The 26,171-nt window shown below is 39.0% G+C and overlaps 1 protein-coding gene across 4 annotated transcripts in view; it reads right to left on the bottom strand.

Annotated features, from left to right (window-relative positions):
- Positions 1-1,236: 1,236 nt before the first annotated feature.
- Positions 1,237-26,171, bottom strand: part of SLC13A1 (solute carrier family 13 member 1) — a 56,289-nt gene continuing 31,354 nt past the window's right edge. For 3 of the 4 annotated variants that reach the window (XM_068165359.1, XM_068165351.1, XM_068165368.1), the window contains 15 exons: positions 24,734-24,867; positions 20,936-21,064; positions 20,118-20,254; positions 16,983-17,170; positions 16,330-16,387; positions 16,178-16,244; positions 15,458-15,621; positions 10,510-10,629; positions 9,539-9,637; positions 9,349-9,450; positions 5,692-5,795; positions 4,813-4,922; positions 4,023-4,184; positions 2,973-3,110; positions 1,237-2,873 (listed from right to left, as the gene is read on the bottom strand). In XM_068165359.1, coding sequence (XP_068021460.1) covers positions 2,730-2,873; positions 2,973-3,110; positions 4,023-4,184; positions 4,813-4,922; positions 5,692-5,795; positions 9,349-9,450; positions 9,539-9,637; positions 10,510-10,629; positions 15,458-15,621; positions 16,178-16,244; positions 16,330-16,387; positions 16,983-17,170; positions 20,118-20,254; positions 20,936-21,064; positions 24,734-24,832 — 1,821 coding nt within the window. In that variant the 5' untranslated portion in view covers positions 24,833-24,867 and the 3' untranslated portion in view covers positions 1,237-2,729. The remainder of the gene's footprint in view (positions 2,874-2,972; positions 3,111-4,022; positions 4,185-4,812; positions 4,923-5,691; positions 5,796-9,348; positions 9,451-9,538; positions 9,638-10,509; positions 10,630-15,457; positions 15,622-16,177; positions 16,245-16,329; positions 16,388-16,982; positions 17,171-20,117; positions 20,255-20,935; positions 21,065-24,733; positions 24,868-26,171) is intronic. The other variant, XM_068165378.1, reaches the window with a different exon arrangement.

The raw sequence follows: 26,171 nt of genomic DNA on the forward strand, positions 1-26,171 counted from the left end.
GAAGCCTTCTCTTCAATGGCTCAAAATGATTATTTTCTTCAATATACAACTTGAAGAGAAAATAGAAGTGTCAAAGCATGATTTCACAGAACAGTACATTCATGGTCCTCTGTAGGCTAGAGTGTTGTTTTCAAAGCTAAGGTTTCATCAGCCAGTTCTGTACTGTGAACATAAACAAAGCTTGGGAACAGCTCATAAGTGGTTAATATATTCCCTGAGGCTTAAAAACAGTTTCCACAAGATTATAACACTATAGTGGTGATTCTTTGCAGACCAGACCAGCAGAGACTGAAAATACTACATTCATTGGAAGTGGTGAACAAAGAGAGCTGTTACCCTTTTTTATGTTTCACTAAAAAAAATAGAAGCAAATTTACCCACAGAAAGAAACTATTTCAAATAAAAGAAGAAAAATTAGTCAGTACCACTAAAATGAGTATAATATGTTTGTTCATTTGTTTACAGACAAAACATTTCACCACAAGGACAGTAAAGCACTGAAGAACATTGCCCAGGGAAGTTGTGCAGTCTGCATCTTGGAGATTTTCAGGGTGTGACTAGACAAATCCCTGAGCAACCTGGTCCCAATTCAATGCTCACCTTGCTTTATGCAAGAGGCTGAACAAGATGGTCTTCTGAGATCCCTTCCTCTTACAATATTCTATGATTCACTATTATGAGTGCTCTTGAATGATCTGACATAACTGAAAAGCTGATACCTTGGAACCTTAAGGTAAGAGCACTCTCTTAACTTTTTTGCCTCTCTATGACTGAAGGAGCAAAAGCCTACATAAACCATGAGCTCCTTGTTACTGTGGTGCACATCCTTCTGGTAAAATCCTGTCTGATATCATTCAAGGTGTATATCTTGGGTTAGATACCTGCATAAGCATTTTCCTCTAGTACTTGATGAATTAGAGGCTTTTTTTAGCCAGGAATTGCAAATCTGTAATCACAATCATTACTGCGAGGGATCAGTCAATGCTATGTTTATAGTGGCAGTTACTGATTGGCCTACTCATGGGCATAGCCCTGTTTTGCCAAGCGTTATGTAAACACCAAAGCAAAGAGGGAAGGGAAGGGAAGGGAAGGGAAGGGAAGGGAAGGGAAGGGAAGGGAAGGGAAGGGAAGGGAAGGGAAGGGAAGGGAAGGGAAGGGAAGGGAAGGGAAGGGAAGGGAAGGGAAGGGAAGGGAAGGGAAGGGAAGGGAAGGGAAGGGAAGGGAAGGGAAGGGAAGGGAAGGGAAGGGAAGGGAAGGGAAGGGAAGGGAAGGGAAGGGAAGGGAAAGCAAAAGTGGCCATCCTAAAGAGATAGCAACCTCAGGATGAAAAGCAGGTTGGCATGTACACATAGAAATTGTCATGAAGACATTGTCATGAAGAAAAAGTGCTTCTTTAAAAACTACTTGAAGCTGAATCTGCAACTAGTAGCTAAGGGAAGCAAATTACATGTATAATAATCCTATGCACTGTATTCTGGCATTAGAGAAGTTACAGACACCTTTACTCTAAATATGCACTATCAAAAATAGATGTAAACCATCTAATGACAAACCAAAAGCTGTTGTTGTTAGGAAAGATGAATCATTTACACTATCTGTAAATGACAGAATAAGATTTACAACCATCATAGATGTGCCCCAAGGAATGACTCGAGCTGAATACATTCAGCTTTCACTCAGACTATTGACTAAACACTCTTTACAAATTGTCATGGATCTTTCCAACAGGTGAAAACAACAATGTTGTAATCCTTACTGTGAAAAAAACATGTAACAACAATCATTTGAAGATATCTTCGAACTGGAACTTCCAGTCTGACTACATTGCATTGCTTTGTGTTTACAACATTGAAATGCCATCTGTCCTGTAGAGGTCAGAAACCTCCTGGTGAAGATGAACTATAGTCTTGTCTGATGGGTTAAGTGTCACATGTTCAGCACTGTGTCTTATGCTTTAATTCATCAAGGGGATATATCTCTATTTTTGGCAAAGGTATGATGATAATTTATTGTCTATTCATACGGATCAATTTGGATCTAGCAACATACGTCTGTCAAGAAAAATACTAAACAACAACAACATATTTCAGTGAGCTCCTGGAGGAGGTGGACTAAATACATGCTTAAGTATGTATCCTCCTTCCAGATTACAAGGTGCTTAGTAGATAAAGTGCTGTGTAAGTGATCATGCTGGTCTTTTCCATTTTCTGTGCATTTTTGACAGGTCTGTAAACGATACGTTCGAGACAATCCCCTGCCTGATCTTTTGTTTCTCTATGGTGTCTCAACACCATTTCAAAGTGTTTGAATCTAGAACACAGAAAACCAATACATTCTCTGACATACTCCAAGTATCACCAAAGTAGTTGTAAGAAAATGTATTCAAAATAATAAAAGCTAAATCCCACTATTTTACTGTCTTGAGAATGGGGGCAAACTGCCAGTGATGAGGACTATGCCCATTCATTTTTTCCTTCATAACATGAAGATGTAAAAATTCAGACTAGCTGAATTAGATTAGAAACTAGCTTTATGATATTATTTTCTGAATAGACTCTCAGACTGGATCATCATTCTCTGGAACAGTGAAATATGTCATTAGTAGTGATGTAGGTCTCTATCATTGTGGTGACAAAAACACTTTAAGTGACTCACCACACCAGTAGAAAACAAAAGAAATAAAACCAATCCAAATCAATGCTCAGAATATTTTTTTTTTTTCCTTTTCTTTACAGCCCAGTGCTATTTGTAGAAGGAATGTTTGGTGCCCAACTTGGGTAGCTATAGAGGTCAAATACAGGCACTATCCATGTCATAATTGCAAGCATAACTACAGCAACTCCGATGATGTTAATGCCCAAACCAGCTTTCACCTAAAGGAGAGGAAAAAGAAAGCAGAAACTCACATCAAGACACTGAATAGTTTTTTAAATGCTAAAAATCTCCTTTAGGGAATTTTGCTTAAAACTTACCATGTCCATAATAGTTAAATGACCATATGAAAATACAATGGCATTTGCTGGGTTTGCAACAGGGAGCAGGAATGCAAAGGAAGTACACAAGGTAGCAGGTATCAAAATGAAAAGTGGATTCACATGAATGGCTTCAGCCTATTGTAAAATAGAACAGCTGTCAAGGGACGCATTTGGCAAATGGAATACATAAATACAAACTTATTACACTAATAAGTGAACTGTGAACAGAATTGCTGGTTTAGAATAATGAAAAATAACCTTTTCTGATGATTCATTTCTAAGACTATATCTGGGAATGCTTCAGAGGAGAAAAGGTGATTCTAATACAGAATAGCTACTGAACTTGAAATTCACACCTGATGTTTTCTAGTTGTAGTCAAGAACATGAAATAAAACCATTACAAAGAATGTGCACACTGCGTAAGGATTAAAAGGGAAAAAAAGCCTGCAAGAAAGATGAAAAATTTGAATTTGTATATAATATGAAGCAGAGATTCAAAGAAGTGAAGACTAAGATTTCTTTATAAGAGAGAGAAAGGTCATTAATATGTGACTAGGCTGTCCAAGAGGAAAAATCTACAGACAAAAAGATGATCAGTAAGCTTTGAAGAAAAAGAAAGAACTGGGTATTATAATAAAGCTGAAGAGAAGAAAGGACAAAATTGAGCTAAGGAGAGAAGAAATAAGAATTGCGTATAAAGTGCATCTATTAGTCCCCTCTTTAGTGACAGACCGAAATCTGCAGTCACTGGAGGTGTGGTCCTGAAGAAACCCTAGGAGAGCTCTCCTTTTTAAGGGCTTCAATTATTTGCAAATAGGAATAACAAAGTCCATTTTTCTAGAGTTGAACTTTAACCTAATTTTACTGAATTTTCAGAATCTGTTGTTGTAAGATAGCTCCAAAACAACAAATCCAATGCACAACAGAGCAGAACAAAAAGATGCATGCTTTTATTAAGACTTTTAAAAACAGCTTCTTTGAGCAGCTGTGTAATGACATAGATGATAGAACAGGTTCTGATTAAAAGCAACCTGTGTTGTACTCACCAAAGGAGACAGTATGGGCAAAAATATCGTAATGGTAGCTGGATTGCTGGCCACTTCTGTTACTGAAGTGACAATAAGGCACGAGATCAGGATAACCAGCCACAAGGGTAATGATCCTAGGGGGGTCAATTTACTTGCTACCCACTCAGAAAGTTTTGAAACCTGCACAAGGAATATGACCACATGATTATGTTTAACGAATAACTGAAAAGGAAATGTAATAAATCATATAGAACAGAAATCTGGTTGTCTGCTAATTGTAAAGTATGTGTACAAGAAGGAAAAAAAAAACCAATTGAAATATTCTCCATATTCTTTTTTCACATGTTTTTAAGTACAATTTTTCTAATTCAGTGATGTTCTATGGGAGCCCATGAAAACTTTATTTTCTTTATATTTTCACCTCTGAGCCATTTATAGGAGTCATAATCAGGAAATCTTAATGTGGGTATACCAGGCTTCATAATCAGTTTGGGCCCAGACCTGCTTGATTTACTAGACTTGCCAGTGGGGCTCCACATAGGGGATAACTTAGTGATGCAGCACATGAATCCTAAAGCTTTTAAAACAGTGTGTTTGCACTGCTCATACCACTATCAGATTTAAATTAAAGAACAAACAGTAGACATCATTGTGCAGTGCTTGAAGACAAAGCAAAGTCCTGGTTTTGTACCTCTGTTTTCTGAAAGTCTTAAATACAACTTTCTCAAATGACTGAATTCATTGTGTGTCTGAATTGCTCCTGATGTGGTCATGCTAATTGTTCAGTATCTTCTATACATTGCATTACCTCGCAGCCGTCTGCCAGTGCAAACCCACCACCAACAAGAATAGCTATTTCCCAAGGCATGCATGACTGAAACTCCTTCCAAGTAATCAGTGGAGTGTAACCAAAAACAGCTAGAGAAAAAATAAATAAATAAACAAAAGCAAAGGGAAACAAACACCCCCCACACGCATGCACATCCCCACCTCCCATTAGAAAACATATTGAGAAATATCCTCTGAGGAAGCACTTGGGAAGTATTGAAATGCAAAGTTTCATCATATGAATAGTATGAGGCAAGTTTTCAACATGAACAACCTACACTTCGTGGGACAGAGCCTTAGTTGCTTTAAACTGTCACAGCCTGAAGACAATACAGCTATAATGGTTTCCACTAATGGAGCGTTGACCCCCTCCACTTCTTCCCTCTGTGGAGGATAGCTACACGATATCAATGAGTTTAATTTACTCAAACTGCACTATTCAGAGAGATTGCTGAGTAAATGCTATTTCACTTAGACCCACTTAGGTTCCCTGTGAACCTCCAGATCTCACTGATTTCTGCTGCAGAATTCAATGTATAAAGAGGAGAAGCTGGAGTTATACTTTAATCAGGGCAAATTCCATTTTGAAAATGAGAATGGACTTGTTTGCCATGCTGAATTTTATAGGGCACCTTAAATAAACAGTAACTTCTTCACAAAATAAACTCTGCTGCTTGCCCTTGCTTAATTGTGGGCACTGATTTCCAGACCAGGGATGCTTTATATCCCATTAAGATATTATCCTATATTAAAACTATAACATAAGTATTTAACAAAATTCCTCTAACAAGTGCGATAAACTGCATTTATGATAACATTTTAGATATTGTAGTAAAATCCATATCAAAATATACTCAACTGGTTTCTCCATTTGAAGTTCTAGACAATGTTTTTGCTGGAATAATAAAGAACAGGAGGCCTATCACTAAGGCAGTTGTTGAATCTGTTGCATAGCCTTTATACCTAAGGAGAAGTTAACAAGAAAAAACATAAATATATATAGTTAGGAGTAGGGGGGAAAAGTGAGGAGGATGATGGCATGGCAGAAAGGAGCAGTTATGAACTGACCATGACCCCATATTCCCCACCTCTGCACTACTTGGTGCAGTAGAAAGAGGTAGAGGAGTAAGAAACGAAGGAGTGAAGTTGAGCCAGTACAGATGGGGGGTTGGAGAAAGGTATTTTACTTTTTGTCTTTGTTTCTGACCATCCAACTCTATTTTAATTGGCAATTGAATTGTCCCCAAATCAAGTCCCTTTGTCCTATAAGGCAGCAAAAAATCTGTTGATTAGTGAGATCACAACATCACAGAAACATTCAGGTTGGAAAAGACCCTCAGGATCAGCAAGTCCAATGCAGAACCCTACTCTACAAAGTTCACCCCTAAACCATAGCCCCAGGCACCACATGCAAACGACCTTTAAACACATCCAGGGTTGGTGACTCAATCACCTCCCTGGGCAGCACATTCCAATGCCTCACCACTCTTTCTGTGAAAAAAATTTTCCTGATGGCCAGTCTAAACCTACCCAGTCATAGCTTGAGGCCACTCCCTCTTGTTCTATCATCAGTTACCTACGAGAAGAGACCAGCTGCTCTATGCCGTCCTTTCAGGTAGTTGTAGAGAGCAATGAAGTCTCCCCTCAGCCTCCTCTTTTCCAAACAAACCTTCCCCAGCTCCTTCAGTCACTCTTCATAAGATTTATTCTCCAGGCTCTTCACCAGCTTTGTTGCTCTCCTCTGCACTCAATCCACCACCTCCACATCTCTCTTGTATTGAAGTGCCCAAAACTGGACACAGTACTCAAGGTGTGGCCTCACCAGAGCTGAGTACAAGGGGACAAGATCTCACAATGTAGAGAACAGAGCTGTGGGCCAGGGTACATAGTAGCTCTGTACTGGAAGTAACGAACGGAATAAAACATGCAGAAAAAGGAAAGAATTCACTCCGACAATCAAGCGAGGAAGAATGAGGGAAGCAGACCTTGCATATATCAGCTGCAATCAGCTGCAGCCCCATGCTAAATTTTCTGTTTCTTATGAGGTTCATAAAGTCTGAGCCAAAGGCCAGTTTGAAACTTCTCTAATTGTAGCTAATACCCTACATCCTGGAATCAGGCCAGGAAGGAAACTGCTGTAGGTAGCAGAAATGACGTGTGATCCTGTACTGTCAACAGATGGGCAGGAAACAGCTTTTACCCTGTGCTGCTTTCTGTATTGTCATAGAACGTTTATTACAACACCCTGCTATCTGTCTCCAGAGGGAGGTAACAGGAGATCAGGGCAGGCCAGTAAGGATTAGATTTTAATATATTTATAACACCTTCTTAGAAAAACTAACTAGTAAAGGTAATGTGTATTTGAAAGGCATCTGATAATGCTGCTTTAAAATTAGCTCTATGAGATACTGATAGAGCACGAATGTGGATTAAAAATTAGATGATATTTCAATAAGTAGCCCTTAAAAAGTGGGGAGGTATCATAATTAAATGTCAATATTTCTGCAGGAAAGAAATAAAAAGATAAGTGCTTGTGTTTTTCAGTGCTTGTATTGTAAAAGGATATTCCAGGGGCTGGGAACATGAACATGTGTGGTGAGAGTGATGGGGAATTATTTCTTGAAGCAAAACTTTGAGCGGTCAATTTAGTTTGCCAAAACAAAGCTCACACTGTGATATAATTAAACCAGATATGTGTATCCTTAAAGCACCTATCACAGAAAAGTGATAAAGACAAAACCAGATGGCTGGAAGCTATATTGAGATAGAAGAAAAGGTGCAAGTTTGTCTCGTTTGGTTTGGCAGCAGAGATGATTATCTACCACTACAGATCAAGGAAGGTGGTCAATTCAAAATCTGAGGAACCTGTACTTGGCTGCTCTGAAATCAAGCCTGGCTGCTTTCTGGACATTTGTGTTCTAATTAAGTAAAACTACACCAAAGTTGACACACACCACAATGTAGCTGTTCTGATCTTTAGCATTTTAGAATAAATGAACTACCTTGTGCAGAACCTGTAAGCACATTTGCTTAGAAGATATTCTGTGTTTCCCTGCCAGCAAACAAGATCCTCAGATGATAGTATCTAGACAACTTCTAATAGACAAATGTGGATCTCTGCACTGAAGTAATTAATCTGAGCCATAAGTTTCATATTTGAAAGGCTGTTTGAAATATCTGTTTTTCATTATAACATGTATCTCATTAAATGGTGTTTGAAGAGTACTGAATGTTAATATGAAGCAAAGCCAGCCTGATTGCTTAGCTAGCTGATTGCTTGATTAGGTCAACACTCCAAAACCCCTTCAAGAATAGAACATTTCATATAAGATAATGATCACCTCTTTTATTGTTATAAGGGGGGGGAGGGGGGGAGAAAGATCTTTTGCAATGTTTTGTGTAATTAAAAAGCAAATACTTATAAAACTATTTTAGTATTTACTATTTTTTAATTATTATTTTAATATTCTTACACCAAACAATTTTGTAACATCCTCTACCAGATTTTATGACAGAGCACTGGGGAGAGTGTGTGTCTATGAATGGTGGGAATATATTTAAAAGAGAGAAGGAACAATGGATAAATCACAGTATCACAGTATCATCAAGGTTGGAAGAGACCTCAAAGATCACAGAGTCCAACCTGTCACCACAGACCTCATGACTAAACCATGGCACATGTAAGGAGAACAGAATGGAAAATTACCATCCAAGTCCAGCACGGGCCTTTGACCCATCTAGTAATAAATACTACATCTAGAAGGACCTAAGTAGCACAAAGTCTCACTCCTCTCAATACTCCAGAGCAAAACCCAGACCTTTGTCACAGAACAACAGAATTGATATTACAGCAGTAACAGCAAGAGAACAGGATATAGCACATTATTGCAGCTTGTTGCAAGAGTCACTGATTTATCAGGGAGACAGTTCTAAGTGATCTTGGGGAAGGAAACGTGCAAGCAAGCTGCAGCAGAGGGAAAAAAACCCAACCCATATATAGTTCCTGAATTGTTCCCGGCTTTTGGGTGGTTAGTGAACTGTGACATTGAGAAAGTTATGTATGAAGAGATAGTAATATGTATCATTAAGTAGAGCTGTCAAAGTAGGGGATGTTGGCCTGTATGCATGGAAGTGTGGCTATCACTAAAGGCAGTAAATAAAAAAGTTCTGACCAAAGATTATTCTTGAATTTGATGAGGAAGTAGGATATTGTAATATCAATCATTATGCATTCTCCTCCACTGGATGAAATCTAACATCTAGGCATAATCCCTCTTAGCAGGCACTTTATTTTATTCTGTAATGGGTTTAGCACATTTCAGACATTGAACATAGGCATGTGTGAAACTGTGGAACTTTAACTAATCTGTATATGTTATAAAGGTTTTAAACAACTTCAACCTGGACTATTAGTGAAGTATTGATCTTATTTTATTTTTATTTAAATTGAGAGGAAGAGAAAGTATGCAATTAAGACACAGCGCAGTTGGTGGTGGTGCATCATAAAGTTACTTACTTTGGGAAAAGTGAAGACCACCCTGGGATGAAGCCAGGCTCTCTGGTGAACCACAGCAGGGTCATTAAAATAAACAGGACAAGTGTAGCAATTTCTGGATAGCTATAGAAGAAACAGATGGGTTATATATTTTCCTGAATTCATGTTTGGATTTACTCATTCTGGTTTGTGGATTTATAATTTGACATACCTCATTGGCCCAAGCTTCTTATACTCCTCCTGAATCACCTGTGCTGAAGCCTCTTCTCTAGCTGTTTTCTTTTTGCCACACTTGAACATGTTTTTAAAACTGGAATATAAATCAGTAATATTGCATGATACATTAAAAGTGTATACAGAAAGCAAGTGCAACGTTTCTGGTTACAAATGGTGTTTTACAAAAGCAAAATTGTCACTTCACAATTCTGTATCTACCATTTAGTTATCATAAACCAGACTGAGCATACTTGAATTACTTGGCAAGCCCAGTGGGGGATTGATAGAGGCAACCACAAAATGTGTCCTTTGCTTATTTGCCCAGGAAGGAGGAAACTTTAATTATGGGAGCTAATTGAAACAATCAAATATGTAACCTAGCTATTTATTGAAAGTCATCTATGACTTTGTTTTACTTTGGTTTGTAATGAAAAAGTTTCTCTCATATTAGTAGCCTCCATATGGATCAGCAGACTATTTGCTATGAGCTAGGTTTTCACTCTTGAATAGGATGTTTACACATTGTTAAAAAGAACACTATTGAGACAAACAAGAAAAATGAAACAATAAATGTTCACATAGAGAGTGCTAAGTGTCTGCTTAAAAGCAGACAATCTCACTCTGCATCTCTTGCACAGTAAGTAGCTACGTAATATTGAAAGTCAGGGGTCCCCATTGTTACCTCTGCAGATATTAATGAAGTTATGGAGAATAAGTCTTTGAATAATTAGCCCAAAACAAGGATTGTCCTCTCCAAAATCTTAGCCTCTGGGCTAAGTAGTCAAGTATTAGTATTTTAGAAAATTCTTGTTCCATCTAGAGACTCAGCCACACAAACACAGATCCAAAATCACTGTTGCTGTATTATCTTCCTATCAAGCCAGTTAAACTTTGGTGCAATATTTACTCCTGGTATAAGGTATCTCTTATCAACCTTTAATTTTATTGATTACAACATTTACTTACTCAAACCCAAGGAAAAGCCACTGGAGCCAAAGCCAGGAGAGCATCAGGATAACAACTGTGATGGGGATGGAAAGGATAAACCAGGATCCAAAATTGATGCACTGGCAATCTGGGTAACGTCTGGATAAAAGTAAAACAAAACTTCAGCTGAGCTTTGCAAAGGAATGAAGATTTGTGAGTAGGGCCAGAAAACCTTGCTTCAAAAGATTGCTTCTGGATGGCAGCTGACTTCAGCATGAGATGGCCTCTGGTGTCTTTTTCACTCACCCTTCCATCCTGTTCCTGATCATCGTGACCAGTTGTGCCAGCTATTTGGCCATTGGATCAGAAACAGGTTGGGGGATCTGACTGCAATCTAGGTGTGTCTAGCTTGAGTTAGGTTAGGCATGGAAGGGCCACTCACAGCCTTGAGGACCATTAGAATGACAAAGAAAAAAGCTTGAGGAAAAGCAGCAATTTGAGACAAGACTTTAGCACAAGGTAACATGCACAAATGAGCAAAGTCCAATGAGGCTGGAAGACAACAGTGAGGATAACCCTGAGATTTGCATTGTTTAAAGTTCCATAAGGGATTCAAAACTGATTAAATCAAAAAATATTATTACTAATTTCCAGGAAAGGCTGGGATGTTCTTTTATTAGGTGGATTTTGCCTGCTGTCACTTTGTCTCTTTGAGGATATCTTAGTTTATTGTGTACTGATGTGGGCCATTCAGCCAGAGGTCTCCTTGTCATGTACATTTAAGAAAAGAAATGGACTTTGGTTTTCTGAAAGAGATCTATTTACTGTTAAAAAAGATAGATGCCAAACAGGCAAAAAGGCCAGGTAACTGTATTTTGTGTTGCAGTTTACTTTGTGAACAGAATTTCCTTTGACCACCTCCAGCTCTACTGAGAGCTTTTAGTGCTGAAAAATGAGAAAAAATTCTGCTCTCCTAGAACAACCTCCCTCCTTGATGCCAAAATCAGATGGAAAGGAAATCAGGATGTTCAGAGGCTGCAGTGATTATTTCTAATTATTAGCCAATCTTTTGGTTTTCAGGACTTTCTAGAAGAAAAGGAATTTTGATTGTCATATAGGATTTGATTGTCTTTGAAGAAGTAAATGCTTTTTATAAATACTGTCTCAAGTATTGTGCAAATTTAAAAGCTGATCTATATCTATTACGATATTTACATATGCTGCAATTAAAGTGCCAGCAGAGACTTCCACTCCTACCCAGCTCTTGAGTGGAATCTTGAATTGCTCTAAATTGCAACAGTACATAGTGATGAGTCAGTGAAAGGACCAGGAAAAGACATTGTGCTTTGGTATATAATTTATTGATTGTGTGGCTATTTAATTTTTATCACAGGATTAGTGATATCAATTTCTGAATGCATCAGTGGATTCCAAGATAGAAAAAAAACCTGACATCAGCATAGCAATGACTGAACATTTCATCACTTGCTAAAGTGTTGATGATCTTTCCTGAATTACATGTGATAATCCCTTAATGAGCAACAAGACAAGGTCTTGAAAAAGTTGTACTGAAAAGTTGAATCCATTATAAAATGTCAAAATATTGGGGCCAGCAAATTTGTGTAGGGCTGAAGGCATATATATTTCTAGTAATCATAATATTCTTCATCTCCAGAGTAAATATTTCTCTGGTAGACTGGATGATTGATTTAAATTACTCTATAAATGACTTTTATATAGTGTTGGTTGGACTATCTTCTATTGTTAGATTATCTACTATGAGTCTTGCCCGAGACAAGGATGGATAGAACACAGGGAACTGTTTATTTTCTAGACCCATTTTCCTCCATTTACAGTGACTGGATGACAGTAGCAATAAACTTTTTCCAGGCAAACACAACATATTTGGTAAGCAGAGCAAATCCAGAAAACCACAACAACCTCATGCAGTGTTGCAGCTGGGGTCAGAATGGCTGGAGGGCATCCAAACAGAAAGGGATCTGGGAGTACTGATTGACAGCTGGATGAACATGAGCCAGCAGTGTGCCCAGGCAGCCAAGAATGCCAACAGTATCCTGGCCTGTATCAGGAACAGTGTGGCCAGCAGGAGCAGGGAGGTGATTCTCCCCCTGTATACTGCACTGGTTAGGCCACACCTTGAGTACTGTGTCCAGTTCTGGGCCCCTCAGTTTAGGAAGGACATTAAAACACTTGAACGTGTCCAGAGAAGGGCAACAAGGCTGGTGAGAGGCCTTGAGCACAAGCCCTATGAGGAGAGGCTGAGGGAGCTGGGGTTGCTTAGCCTGGAGAAGAGGAGGCTCAGGGGAGACCTCATTGCTCTCTACAACTACCTGAAGGGAGGTTGTAGCCAGGTGGGGGTTGGTCTCTTCTCCCAGGCAACCAGCACCAGAACAAGAGGACACAGTCTCAAGTTACACCAGGGGAAGTTTAGGCTGGAGGTGAGGAGAAAGTTCTTCCCAGAGAGAGTTGTTAGCCATTGGAATGTGCTTCCCAGGGAGGTGGTGGAGTCATCATTCCTGGAGGTTTTCAAGAGGGGATTGGACGTGGCACTTGGTGCCATAGTGTAGTAGTCATGAGGTCTTGGGTGACAGGTTGGACTTGATGATCTTTGAGGTCTTTTCCAACCTTTTTGATTGTATGACTCTATGATTCTATGATTATTCCTTTAATGACTTTTATAAAATTGCTTAGGTTGTCAAAAATATAAAAGCAAAGTTTGGTTCTTTGTGTTCAAATGTCGGTTACTTGAACAAAATTCAGGAAACTGAGTAACCTGTTAGTGATCCTGACTAGAGAACCAAAATGATTATCATACAATCACCTTTCCTCAAGCACAGAAGTCAGTTTTCTCCATGATGCAGTGCTGTCTGGTAACTCTTTCTCTCTCCACTATCTCCACAGCCTTCCTCTCACCCTGGGATGCAGCTGCCTGTACTCCTGGGATCTATAGCTCTGCTCTAATATTGTCCAGCTGTGAACCTTGGCTTGCAGTGCTGGGGAAATTGCTTTGTGTAGGAAAGAACTGTGAGAAACTCTCTACTGCAGAGCAATGCAAGATTAGGTGAATATAACTGCAGATGTGAGATAACTGACATGGGGATCTGCAGCAACCTGAAGGATTCTTTCTATAGGAAACACTCCAATACAGAAACAGATAAAATACTAAAAGAAAAACACATGGAGTTAGAAGGACACAGTATAATCAAGGATTATCCAGGGGAGCAGTGAGGACCAACCCATCTCATCCTCACTGATGCCTTCCTGCCCGGTGAAGGCTCCTGGGTATGGGCATTGGTGAGCAGACTAATGCTTAGCCTGCAACTGGCTACACAAGTTCTTGGTGTGTTAGCCAATATTTGGGGGATTTTTTTCCCTCTTATTTCTTTTCAGTTGGATATATTCTTGATGCTGTGTTGTAATGTCTCTTTGAGTACACTTAAAGAATAAATAGGGAACCTGAGGGAACCAAAAACAATTATGGAAGTTGGTCTCAGTGGTGGGGATGCTTGCTTCTGCACTGTAGAACACAGCATAACTGAACATCCTAAATCAACGTCAGGCTGAAGATTCCCAGCAACACACAGGCCCAGCACTAACACAGATACTGGTTTCCTCTTCATGTGACAAATGAAAAGGAAGGAAGTAGAGAACTCAATGCTCAATGCTCTTCAATACTCAATGTTCAATACTCTATGCTCTTAAAGGGCTTTTTGAACTTAAATAATTATGTAATGTTACAATTCTAACTTACAAAACCATAGTCTGCCCTGTGTAGTTCTTTGGACTCAGTAACAGGCACTTAAAATTCCCATACTGTTTCCATTGTTGACATTCTCTTAGCACAGCCTGATTTACAGGCTGTACCACTTCAGTTCTCTTTACCAGCATTTTGAAGCAGTTTTATCTATTCATAGAACACAGGTATGGGAAAAAAGTCCATCAATAACTGGTCTTTTACCATTCTGTCGTGTGCAATACAAAGTAATGTCAAGGGTAATAAAAGGATTGCACTTTATTTTGTTCTGTTTTAAAAATGAGGGTCAGAATATTTCTCTCAATAAATACTTTGCATAAGTTAAAAAAAAAGTCCAGCAAGAATTACTGGTTTTCCAAACACTTTGGAATGAAGTATCCCAATTTGCTTCACAAAGTAGTTCTATTCAGCAAAGAAAATGAATATTAAAGAATATTTTAATAACCTCAAAATGGTATGTTCCATGGAATGCAAGTTTCAGACTGATTTGAAATTATTTGCTTTTTCTTATATTAAGGGACCCAAATTCTTCATTTCAACAATACACTAAGCATAGCCACCTGAAAATTTCCTGATGCTCTTTGCTAAGCAGTCCTGAACATGATTCCTGCTGTACTTTAAAACAAATATCTGTCCTTTAAGGTAGAATAGAATAGAATAGAATAGAATAGAATAGAATAGAATAGAATAGAATAGAATAGAATAGACCAGGTTGTAAGAGACCTTCGAGTTCATCGAGTCCAACCTATCACACAACACTAATCAACTAAACCATGGCACCAAGCACCCCATCCAGTTGCCTTCTAAACACCTCCAATGATGGTGACTCCACCACCTCCCTGGGCAGCCCATTCCAATGGGTAATCACACTCTCTATGAAGAATTTCTTCCTAACAAGCTTAAACCTCCCCTGTTGCAGCTTGAGACTGTGTCCTCTTGTTCTGGTGCTGGTTGCCTGGGAGAGGAGGCCAGAATAGTCATCTTGTTGCATGTGTTGAGCAATCACATACAGTCTTTACCAGTTAAGTCAGATACAACTTCATTTTATCCTTTTAAGAAAACGATAACAAAAAGAAAGCAATAGAATCAAATAATATTGAATGAAAGGGTAAGGTTTCTAATGTATTTTATAGGAGCCATGTGAGAGCTCAAGAAAGGGCAGCTAAATTTCTGGATTAAGAAGAACACAAATAATTTAATATAGTCTCTTACGTATTGAAGTGCTCAGTAAAAATCAGATTAGTTGATGTTCCTGTGATTGTGGTCAGTCCTCCAATGGTAGCAGAATAAGCAACACATAAGCACATCACTTTGAAGATCCCACTGTATTTGTCCTCTCCGCTTTTTTTCCCTGTTTCAGCAGGTGGCAAGTTCTGCTTAGAAAGAATATACACCAATTAATAGATAAGAAGGGCTCACCATAAAGCTGAAAATAGGATTCAGGGATGGCCCAGAAGAGCCAGACAACTTGCTGGCAATTTGGCTGTACACAGTGTGGTTTTGTTTGCTGTTGCAGTGGTACTACAATTATTCATGCAAAGCAGCAGCAAGGAGTGTCCAATCATGAAGTACTTTTCCTGAGCTGTCTCAGCCTTTATACAAGAATTTCCTTTACTGACATATACATACATATATATATATACATGCGCACACATCACACACACACACACACACACACACACACATATATACACACATATATGTGTCCACCTGATATATGAAGTTTGTATTTGGTGAGGTTGGTTTAACTTGTGTAAAAGAAACTGTTAGCACAAATCCACTAATGAAATAACTACATAAGCAAACTGTATGCATATGTGCACCTCTTACTTCAGTGCCAGCTGTGCCTTGTAAGATGTTACACAGAAGTGAAATTCAGATTAAAACTAAATTACAGAAAGTAGCTGCAGGATAAAAAGACACTTTAAGTACCTGTTCCTTTTCTTTTTCACTTTCTTTTTCAATTGTGCACATAGTACTACTCACACTGTTGTCATATCTGGAAAAACAGAGGCATTAATTGTAATAAACAGATATGCTGTTTAGATGAATTCTTAGAACAGAGCTTAGTGAATGAGTATTACCCATTAACTTGTTTTTCTTTCTCTTTCCAGTCACTGTTTTCACTTTCTCCTATATTTTCTGTGAGACATTGATGAAAAGACACATAAGTATTTAAGAAAGTAAAATGGGAAAGGCTCCACTGGCATGTCCCATTCATGCAATCACTCCACATCATCCCAGGAATACATTTGCAAGTGCCAATCTTAAGAACAGCTGAATTGTGCCCTGCTCCTTAATGACTCCTATTTCTTCATGCCCAGAGTCTGACTCTTCTAATGAGAAGAAATCTTCCTAATTTACAATGGAACTGTGTGTGTAACCTGTTTAGATTCATTAGCTCTCCCAACATTACCACAGAGCTTCAAAATCTCTTTTCTGTTGTCAAGTTTTAACCCCAGTGTATTTATAACCTGTAGTCATATTTCTTTTCAGACATTTTAGTAGGCTTAACAAGCCAGCCTCTTCTCCTTCCCTGTCATAGACCTGCCATATACTTCACCTGCTCAGTTTCAATCAGTCTTCTTGAATATGAGAGACCTCACGCACAATAATCCAAGAGAAGTCTCTCAATGAAATATGTAAAGATGCTATTACTTCCCAAGCCATTCAGCTTTATGTGGTACTTACTCCACTGCAGAGTCAGGGTGGGCAAGGCCAAAAACTGTGTGCCTACCGTCCAGCTCCAGTGCTGGGTTGATGGAGCCATTAGAGCAAGATATGTCCAGTGCATCAGCTTCTGCTTCAGCTTTAGTGATCTGCTGTGCTACAGCTTCTACAATTGGCATCACCATGGCAGCAGCAGAGGTGTTGCTGAGCCACATTGACAAGAAAGCACAGCTAACCATGAAACCCAGCGTAAGCCTGGAAGAGGAGAGAAGAGTCTGTGGCTGCTACAGCAACACCTCCTATCACCACTCTACTTGATATAAATGGAAAGCTTTCTCAACAGAAAGCTTGAATGTAGGAAAAATATTTAAAGCTTGTAACTGGCCTCTAAAGAGGTTTGTGAATTTAAATTTTCTTGATTAAAGACACTGAAATTACAGTGGTTTAGAGTTAAAGTTTCAAATATACTATAGATTAAAAGAGAAACAATAATGTTTATTCACAGAATGATAGAGCATGTGAATAATCTTTGAAGAAAGAGCACCACACGTGTCACAAGTTCAAATGATAGGTAAAATGGCTATACTGCTGATACTGTTCATCTCACAGTGTACCGTCTAGGTCATACTCCTGGACTTCTCACTTAGGTTTTAAGTCCTCTAGATAGCAGTCCAGGTGATATAGGAGGAAATATTATCAATTATGTAATTGATACTTAGTTCTTAATCTTAGTTCTTGGGTCTCGTAAAGATTATTTGTGCTTCAATAAACATTTTGCATTAAATGAGCACGTGATAGTCATTGCAATTGCTAAGTTTACTACAAATAGGAATTGCATCTGTGCAGTTCCTGATTGCACCAACATCATGCACTGAAGTGCATCAGGGGCTGGACTTAAAAAACCAAATATTCCATGTCATATGTGGAGAGGTTAGACAGTAAACTGGAATGCAGGCCACCTTGTCATTTTTAAGGCATCTCTTGGAGTTGTAAATGGGTGTAATGCTTTTGATTTCCCATCCTAAGGTGTTGGCAGTGTCATTAAACACCTTGCATGCATTGCTACAGCGAGAGAACAATTGTGAGAAAAAGGACTGGGTGGTTGCAGCATTTTTTGAGAAGCCATTTGTGCAATTTGTGAAGTACTTTGCCCACCTTTGATCAAAATCTTCACAAAACCTGAAAGAACTTCTCAGTGAAAGAAAACATGAATTTATACCAAAATGATGTTATTACATAAAAATACCCTTCAAAATGCTTCTCATAGGCTTTCATTTCCGTTAATAGCAACAACACTTCCAACTTGATTTTTTCTCAGCAGGGACACCTTGTGCACTTTTAATGGCATAATGATGAAATGATCTGCAGACTTGCGGCTTGTTTCTTGGGAGATGAGATTGACCCCCCCCCACCTCACTACAACTTTTCAAGTAGTTGTAGAGAGTAATAAAGTCTTCATTAGCCTCCTTTTCTCCTGACTAAGTAATCCCAGTTCCCTCAGCTACTCCTCATAAGACTTGTTCTCCAGACCCTTCACCAGCTTCATTGTTCTTTTTTTTTGGATGCACTAGAGGACTAAAATGTCTTTCCTGTAGGGAGAGGCCCCAATCTGAGCGCAGTATTTGAGGTGCAGCCTTACCAGTGCCAAGTACAAGGGGACAATCACTTCCAGCTAGCCACACTATATCTTATATAAGTCACTTAACTCTAAAAACATGCAGAATGCAATGTTACTCTGCTTCCACTGCATCTTCCATGTTCTCTAATGCAGAAACCACTTACAGTGCTATCTGTACTGTGGATTGGATGAGGCTTCAGCATGCTCAGGCTGTCTAGGCATTCCTGCTATGCACAGAGAACAGCATGCATCACTTTGCACTGGACCCAGCAAAGCAGATACTGAGAGCTGGCAGAATCTCTCCTTCACAGATCATCTCATTATAATCTTATAATCATTATCAGGAAATGTGGTAGGGCTGAGATAATTGTGAGAGATAACTGCTTCCTCAAATCAGTCTGTGGACTTGTTTTAGACCCTCAGAAGCTGGCTGAATATTTCTGTGACCACAGTAAATTCCCTAGTACTGTTCAGCTTAGCACAGCACAACATCCGCTTGTGTTCTCCTTTTCAAGATTTCAGCAAAATAGTGAGGATTTAGGAGTGATTTAAAGAAAAAGAAGTTTAAATAACTAAAGCTACATAGCTCAAGAATATACTTAAAGATATTTGGAGGCAATTGAGCACAGGCGTAAGGAGCATTTTGTCAAAAAAAGAAAACTACCAGATATCAAAAGATGAAGGGGAAAAATTACAAGTGATATTTTAGATTAGGACAGATAAATCACTGAGGAATGGAAATAACCCTAGATTTCCATAAAGTGTTATTAGTTGATCCCCTGAGAGGCATATCAGTTTTTTAAACTAAGCCTAGTCCTAGGGGGGAGTGTCTTTTTTCCTGACTCTTTACTTACTGTCACTGTTTTCTTCCTGGCAAGCAATCATAAGAATCATGGATTCTGGGAAGCTAGACTTGCTGTAGATCTTACCTGCAGCCTTACTGGTGTGTTAAAAGATGAATCTGTAGGCCTAAAGCTTTTCTGCAAACTTGTAAAGCAAGCAAAGAGTTTTCACTTCATAAGATATATGCTGATAGTGAAAAAGTAGAGAGAGTGTGAGTTCATTTCCCTTATCACCTCAGCCAGCTGTGGAAGTCCCTGTTCCTTTGATATTTTCTTCATAGGTAGACAAAGAAAAATATATGAATAAAGATATTGTGCTTAATATGTTTTTCCTTCTCTGCCACATCTTATGTTTTCATGACTTTTTTCCCTTGCTGTGTATTTTAACTCTACTTGTATTTTTGGGCAGAGTCCAGAATTTTGAAAACAGTGTTGAAATACAAATTAATAATAAACATAGCTGAGTCCTAGGCATGAGATATTAATGTACGAACCAGCACTAAGGAAACAGGACCCTTAGTTCTTCACAAATTCACCATATTTTCTTGTTCAGAAGGATCCTTGTTATGAGCAGAATCACTGCAGGGAACTTTCAGTTAAGATTTCAGAGAAATAATGATGTGTCACCTAGCAATCAATCACGTAATTTCAAGTATCTCCTTTGTTTTTTGTAGAAAAGAAAGGCTGGATTACACAGCTTTCCACAAGTATTAATGTCTTCAAGACATTGCTTAGCACATACCATGCAGGGTTGACACCCACCAGCATCACCATTCTTAAAGCCACTCTTTTGTGGAGATTCCATTTTTCGATTGATGTTGCCAAACAAATTACTCCAATCAGCAGCAGATGAAAGTCTTTGAAATAAGCAGATGCCACCTGAAATAAAAACCAAGAAGTATTTTGTTAGCTAAGTGGGACTCCCAATTAGTGTTTGGCATTAGTAATTTAAAGAAAAATTCTGTAACAACATACGTTGAATTAAATATTCAGAAACATTCTTGTCTTAAATTTGGACTAATTTCATTCAATGAAATGATGCAAGGGTAAGAGCACCAAAGTGCATAAGGTTAAAACAAAACAAAAAAATCCAGGTTATGAGGTGAATAACCTAAGATATCAGTCACATCTCACACGTGAACTCACAATGAAATGCTGATTTTACTAATGTAGTCATCTATCTAGCAGAGAAAACAACTTTTTAAACATAGATTTAGGGTATGATCATCTGTGATGTCCTATCCTTGGAATGAAGGTACACACTCAGCATCTTGTACATGGGGTTTCAGTGAGTCATCTCACTTCTGTGACATTAAGAATGTTTTATATCTATTTAGCATATCTATCAACTGGCATCTAAGCACTGAAACACAACCTTGAATAAAAATGTTAAAGAAATATGAGTAAATCCTGAGGATAAAGTGTGTTAAAAGGTCCTACTGTGACTGGCACTCAGCAAATTCATAGATTATCCTGCAATGCTTCAACATTATGTGGTTCTTTCTTTGGGTATTTTACCACTGAAATCCATAATTAATAGAGAGGAGAAAAAAGAGTTACCTGCTTGGATCCCATTATACCCAACAACGGGAACATAAAGGCAGGGAGCAAAGCTGAAACAGCCAGTGGCAATGCTTCTGTGAGCCAAAAGATGGCAACTATAAACAACGTGTACGCACATTCTGCTTCCTGGAATAAGAAAGGCATCAACAAAAATATAAGTGGATCATCCAGAAGAAAAATCATCATTTAAAATAGTTTAGCTCTGTCAGCAGAGAGATTCTCCCACTTGCAACAAATTTGAGTCAAGGGACCTGAATGTATGGTCAGTCACCATCACTGGAGGTGTTCAGGAGGAGACTTGATAGGGTGCTTGGTTGCATGGTTTAGTTGATTAGGTGGTGTTGATTAGGTGGTGTTGGATGATAGGTTGGACACGATGAGACTTGAAGGTCTCTTCCAACCTGGTCTATTCTATTCTATTCTATTCTATTCTATTCTATTCTATTCTATTCTATTCTACTTACTGTCTGCTATTGGCAATCCCACTATGAAATGAAACCATCTGTAAAATAGTTTTAATGATATTTTTTTTTCCCTAAGAGATAGTAAAATTACTTAAATTTTACCACTGATGAAAGGCAGAAAAGAAAGTCAGCTGACTTTGCTTTCAAGCACAATTAACCATATAGGTCTTCCCAAATCATTTCAAGACCTCAGATTAACATACAACACATTCCGCAGCTGCAAGCAAACATTTAAAACTCTAGGAGTGCTCACAGTCAAATTTTGTCTTTCCTGTAGTCACTGAAGTTTTATCATCAGCATCAATAAGTCAAGGATATCATATAACATAACAAACATCGTGCAAGACTGTCAGGAAACACAGATGTTGTTTTCAAGACTTGTAATTTTAGTGAGTGTCTTTAAAGTCATGGGGAATAGGATTATTATTTTTTTTCATTTTTTTTCTGGAGAATTTACTTCAGTGTTGCCTGTCAAATACACCCACAGCCAAATGTAGCAAGATGAAGTGAGTTTGGTTTCTTTTAAAACTCTTTCTGTGTAGTTCTGATTTGTGTTTCTGCTCTTTAGGAAAATGGTTTAGATCTTTTACTGCATGAAACTACTCAGCAACAGAAATGGTTTGTATTGGGGAAAGGATGGATTAATGAAATGGATCTGAGAACCTCTGACTGGAAAACAATGTCAAAGCCAAGTCAGTCAGTTATATCTAAGATTTATTCTTAGGGGAAGCTTGTATTATACATGAAAAAAAATGATTGTGTCAATTCATTCGTCACCTAGTAAATGTTACTCTCATTTAAGTCCTACCACATTAAGAATTTATCAAGAATTTCTTCTCAGAGAGGAGAATGAAATATTTAAACTGTGAAGTGTCAAGCACATTGCTCTGTAACCACTATTTATCTGTGATGCAAGGATTTCTGAACTGTACTGTCATGTATTGTTGCACATGATACTTACATTTCACATATGATATAATACATCCCAGGAGAATTCCACTTCATTCTGCTGACATGTGAGCTGTACCAAATAGAGTCACTAATAAAACTTTTAGACCTCTGCTTTATCAGTTCAGAGTTGCCACAAGAGTTATTGAATGCCAGAGTTATTTGTTTTAAAGAAAATAAAACTAAGTTGTCCTGCTATAAACTTTGCTCTATTTAGGAATGAGAGGGGAATTCTCAGATCGTTGATCCCAATAATTTACTATCGGGGAGCTCCATATATGATTGTCATGGTATGGCCAAACGACCCCAGCACAAACCCAAACAGACCCTGATGTGTCTAGACACGGTGCCCCTCTACTCCCCCTGCTTCCTGCAGAAAGTGGGGGTAATGCGGGAAAAGGAACAAAGGGAACAGGACCATGTGTCTCTGCTAAACAACCCTGCTTCTGGAGTAAGGGCACGTGTACTGGCCACTGCTCCTGCCTGACCAGGCCTATGTTTCTGTCTTTAACGGCCACAGTCTGGCAGAACCTCTCTTCATTAGGTAACTATGTGCTGGCTTTAGTTGCCCTATTTACCCTATTGAATCTCAGAGAAGATACATATACTGTCTGATTTCTAGTCACCTTTGCCTTGCCTTGCTTGAACCTGTTTGGACCTATCTGGCTTGAAGCTGCCTCGAGCTGCCCCTGCCTAGAGTGTCTGGTCCAGAGCCTGGGATAAAGCCACAAGCCTACACACTGCAAGCTAGAGAAGCCACAAACCTTGGAGCTGGAGCCAAGCCTTGTTGCCCCTTGCAACTAGAATTTTACCATGCCTCAGTTTACCCAGGTTGCCTCAGTTTACTCAGTTTACAAAGCAAGTGCCTGTCACAGAGAACGTGTTGTACAGCCCGCTGTTCTGCCAAAGCCAAACCTGCCCCAGGACTGCACAGCCTTCTTGCTGGCAACCAGCTGTGCCAGCGCCACACGAGAGTGCCCCAAAGCCTCACCAGCTAATACACAGCAGCAGCACTCTCCACGTGGGTGGAATCAGCTGTGAGTAATTAATTCGTTGCCTCTTTGGCTTAACGGTTCTTGTCAAGAGACCCCACCTGGAGTACTGTGTCCAGTTCTGGAGCCCCTATTACAAGAGGGATGTGGAGGTGCTGGAACGTGTCCAGAGAAGGGCCACGAGGATGATCAGAGGGCTGGAGCATCTCTCCTGTGAGGACAGACTGAAGGAGTTGGGGCTGTGCAGTCTGGAGAAGAGAAGGCTCCAAGGAGACCTAATTGTCGCCTTCCAGTATCTGAAGGGGGCCTACAGGAAGGCTGGGGAAGGACTTCTCAGGATATCAGGTAGTGATAGGACTAGGGGGAATGGAATGAAGCTGGAGGTGGGGAGATTCAGGCTGGATGTGAGGAGGAGGTTCTTCACCATGAGAGTGGTGAAACCCTGGAATGGGTTGTCCAGGGAGGTGGTCGAGGCCCCGTTCCTGGGGGTGTTTGAGAGCGGGCTGGATGAGGCTCTGTCCAGCCTGATCTAGTGTGGGGTGTCCCTGCCCATGGCAGGGGGGTTGGAACTAGATGATCCTTGTGGTCCCTTCCAACCCTGAATGAAACTATGAAACTATGAAACTATGAAGTCTCTCTCCACCGTGATCAAGGACCATTTCGCTCCAGGGGGTTCTCTCTTTCTGTTATTTCCTCCCCGTTTGCATGAAATTGTTAAAATTGTTATATTGACTGCATACTGTACATTCCCACTGTAAATATATAGTCTAGCTGTACATTTATTTAATAAGTTTCTGGCAAATTTTCATACTAACGAAAGTTATTAATATTTGCATTAATATTTCCATATTTGCCCTATCATTTATAAATGCAATAATATCCGTAACAACGATAAACTAACAAAATTCATCACCAGCTGAAAAGGTAAATGCAGCTGTCTTTCTGACAATTCCTCTCCATTGTGAATCGTACAGAGCTGTTTAAAAGTGGAAAAATCTAACAGTAAGGATAGAATTTTTCAGGTAGGCTAAATGATGTTAAATGAGAAAATCATACAGAGCTATTTAAAAGTGGAAAAAACTAACAGTAAGGATAGAATTTTCCAGGTAGTCTAGATTATGTTAAATGAGAAAAAAAACATTTCCTGAACAAGAAAACAAATATATAATTCAGAACTTCATGCAGCCAGCACAGAATATTACATTAAAGCTGTTGTCTTCTCTACTTTCACATGCAGTCTGATCTGACCAAAAATAAAAATGACCACAAAAAAACGTAATCCATGGAGCAAAGATCGTGAAGTTATTCAAGGTCTGATTGCATGATTCTGAAAAGATTTGAGACTCTCAGGCTTGACATATAGGTAGACATATAGGTAGCAGGTCACTTACCTTGGTTTTGATGATAAGTGGAAGTGGAAGTAAAAGCAGTGGGGTGAGGACAATGAGAAGGAACCTTCGGTAAACCAGGAGGTAGCTAAGAATCTTCATGGTTGACGACTGCTAGTTGCACTTTCCTGCAGAAACTGACAAAAAATAAAGTCTGCCTTTAAATAGCTGACTCTGATTAATATTTTTCCAAGCTATCACCTTTAGCCATTGCTAAAGCAGGCCAGTAAACCAAGTTAAAATTAAATCTTGCTCTTTATTGTTTTAGTGAGTTTATTAACAGTAGGTTGATAAGATAAGTGTTCATCATAAACCAAGGCCCAGATGTCAGCCTCCTCATGACTTTCTCTCACTGCCCTTCCTCATAACAAATTTATGTAATTAGAGCAGGTTTTAGACAACTAGGTAATGAAAAATTTCAGGTGCTCTCTCAGTTGCTGGCTTTAGTAGGTAATCAAAACAGCTATTAATATATACTGAATATGTGAAAATACATGTAAGATCATTTTATTGAACAGAATTCAAAATTCCTCTCCGTCTATGGAGATACTCAAAACTTGATAGAACAAGGTTCTGAACAAAATGATGTAGCTCTGAACTTTGCTCTGCTTTGAGCAAAAGGTTGAACTAGGTGACCTGCAGAAGCCCCTTCAAGCCTTAGTCTTTTTTATTGATTCTTTCAGTCTAAAATATGAAATATATGAGAAAAACAGGGAGGGTAATGCCTTGGCTGGCAGGGAGTGTATGACAGTTAATTTTCTCTTCTCAATACAGAAACAGGATAAGGTGCTCAATGTTCATCATATAAATCCTTGAGGAAAGCTTAGAGTAGCACAGTCTTTGAGGCAAAAGTGAAAAACAAATAAAGCATTTTGCCTGAATCTTCCTGTTTTCAGCACAAGAAAACTTGGTAGTCTTTGTAGCACCACAAAATAACATCAAATAAAGAAGAGGAAAATGAAGGAAAGAGGCTCCTACACTATTTGTGGGTGAAGATCACAAGGGGAAAGAACACACTGCTTTATGTTCAGGGTCTTGCATGAGGTGGGAGATTGGAAGAAGAGACAGATGAAGGAGCCTTTGAGCTAGTCAGAGCCATCCAAAGACCAGGTAGAAAGGCAGGTTTTTATTGTTCCTGTAACTTTTTGATTATAAGGATTCCATCTGCCAGGGTACCGTCAAATCAAATTATAGGATTGCCAGTGCTGCAGACAAACTTTTTGTTTTAGAAAGGCAGGAGTTTGGTTTTACTAGGAGAGATGTTACTTCAAATCTAACTACCAGGAAGGAACTGACTGAAAACTCAAAGGTGCGAAAAAATTTGGGGATGAAAGCGATAAGAATGAAATAGCAGCCTTTGTTCCTGCACAGAATGAACTGGGAGCTGAGACTGAGGTCTCCTGAGAAGACAATGTAAAGGATAAAGAAGTTCAACTGAACT

The sequence above is a fragment of the Melanerpes formicivorus genome, unplaced genomic scaffold, assembly GCF_026170545.1.
Source record: "Melanerpes formicivorus ecotype bairdi unplaced genomic scaffold, bMelFor1.0.p_v2 SCAF_3, whole genome shotgun sequence".
NCBI classification, from domain to species: domain Eukaryota; kingdom Metazoa; phylum Chordata; class Aves; order Piciformes; family Picidae; genus Melanerpes; species Melanerpes formicivorus.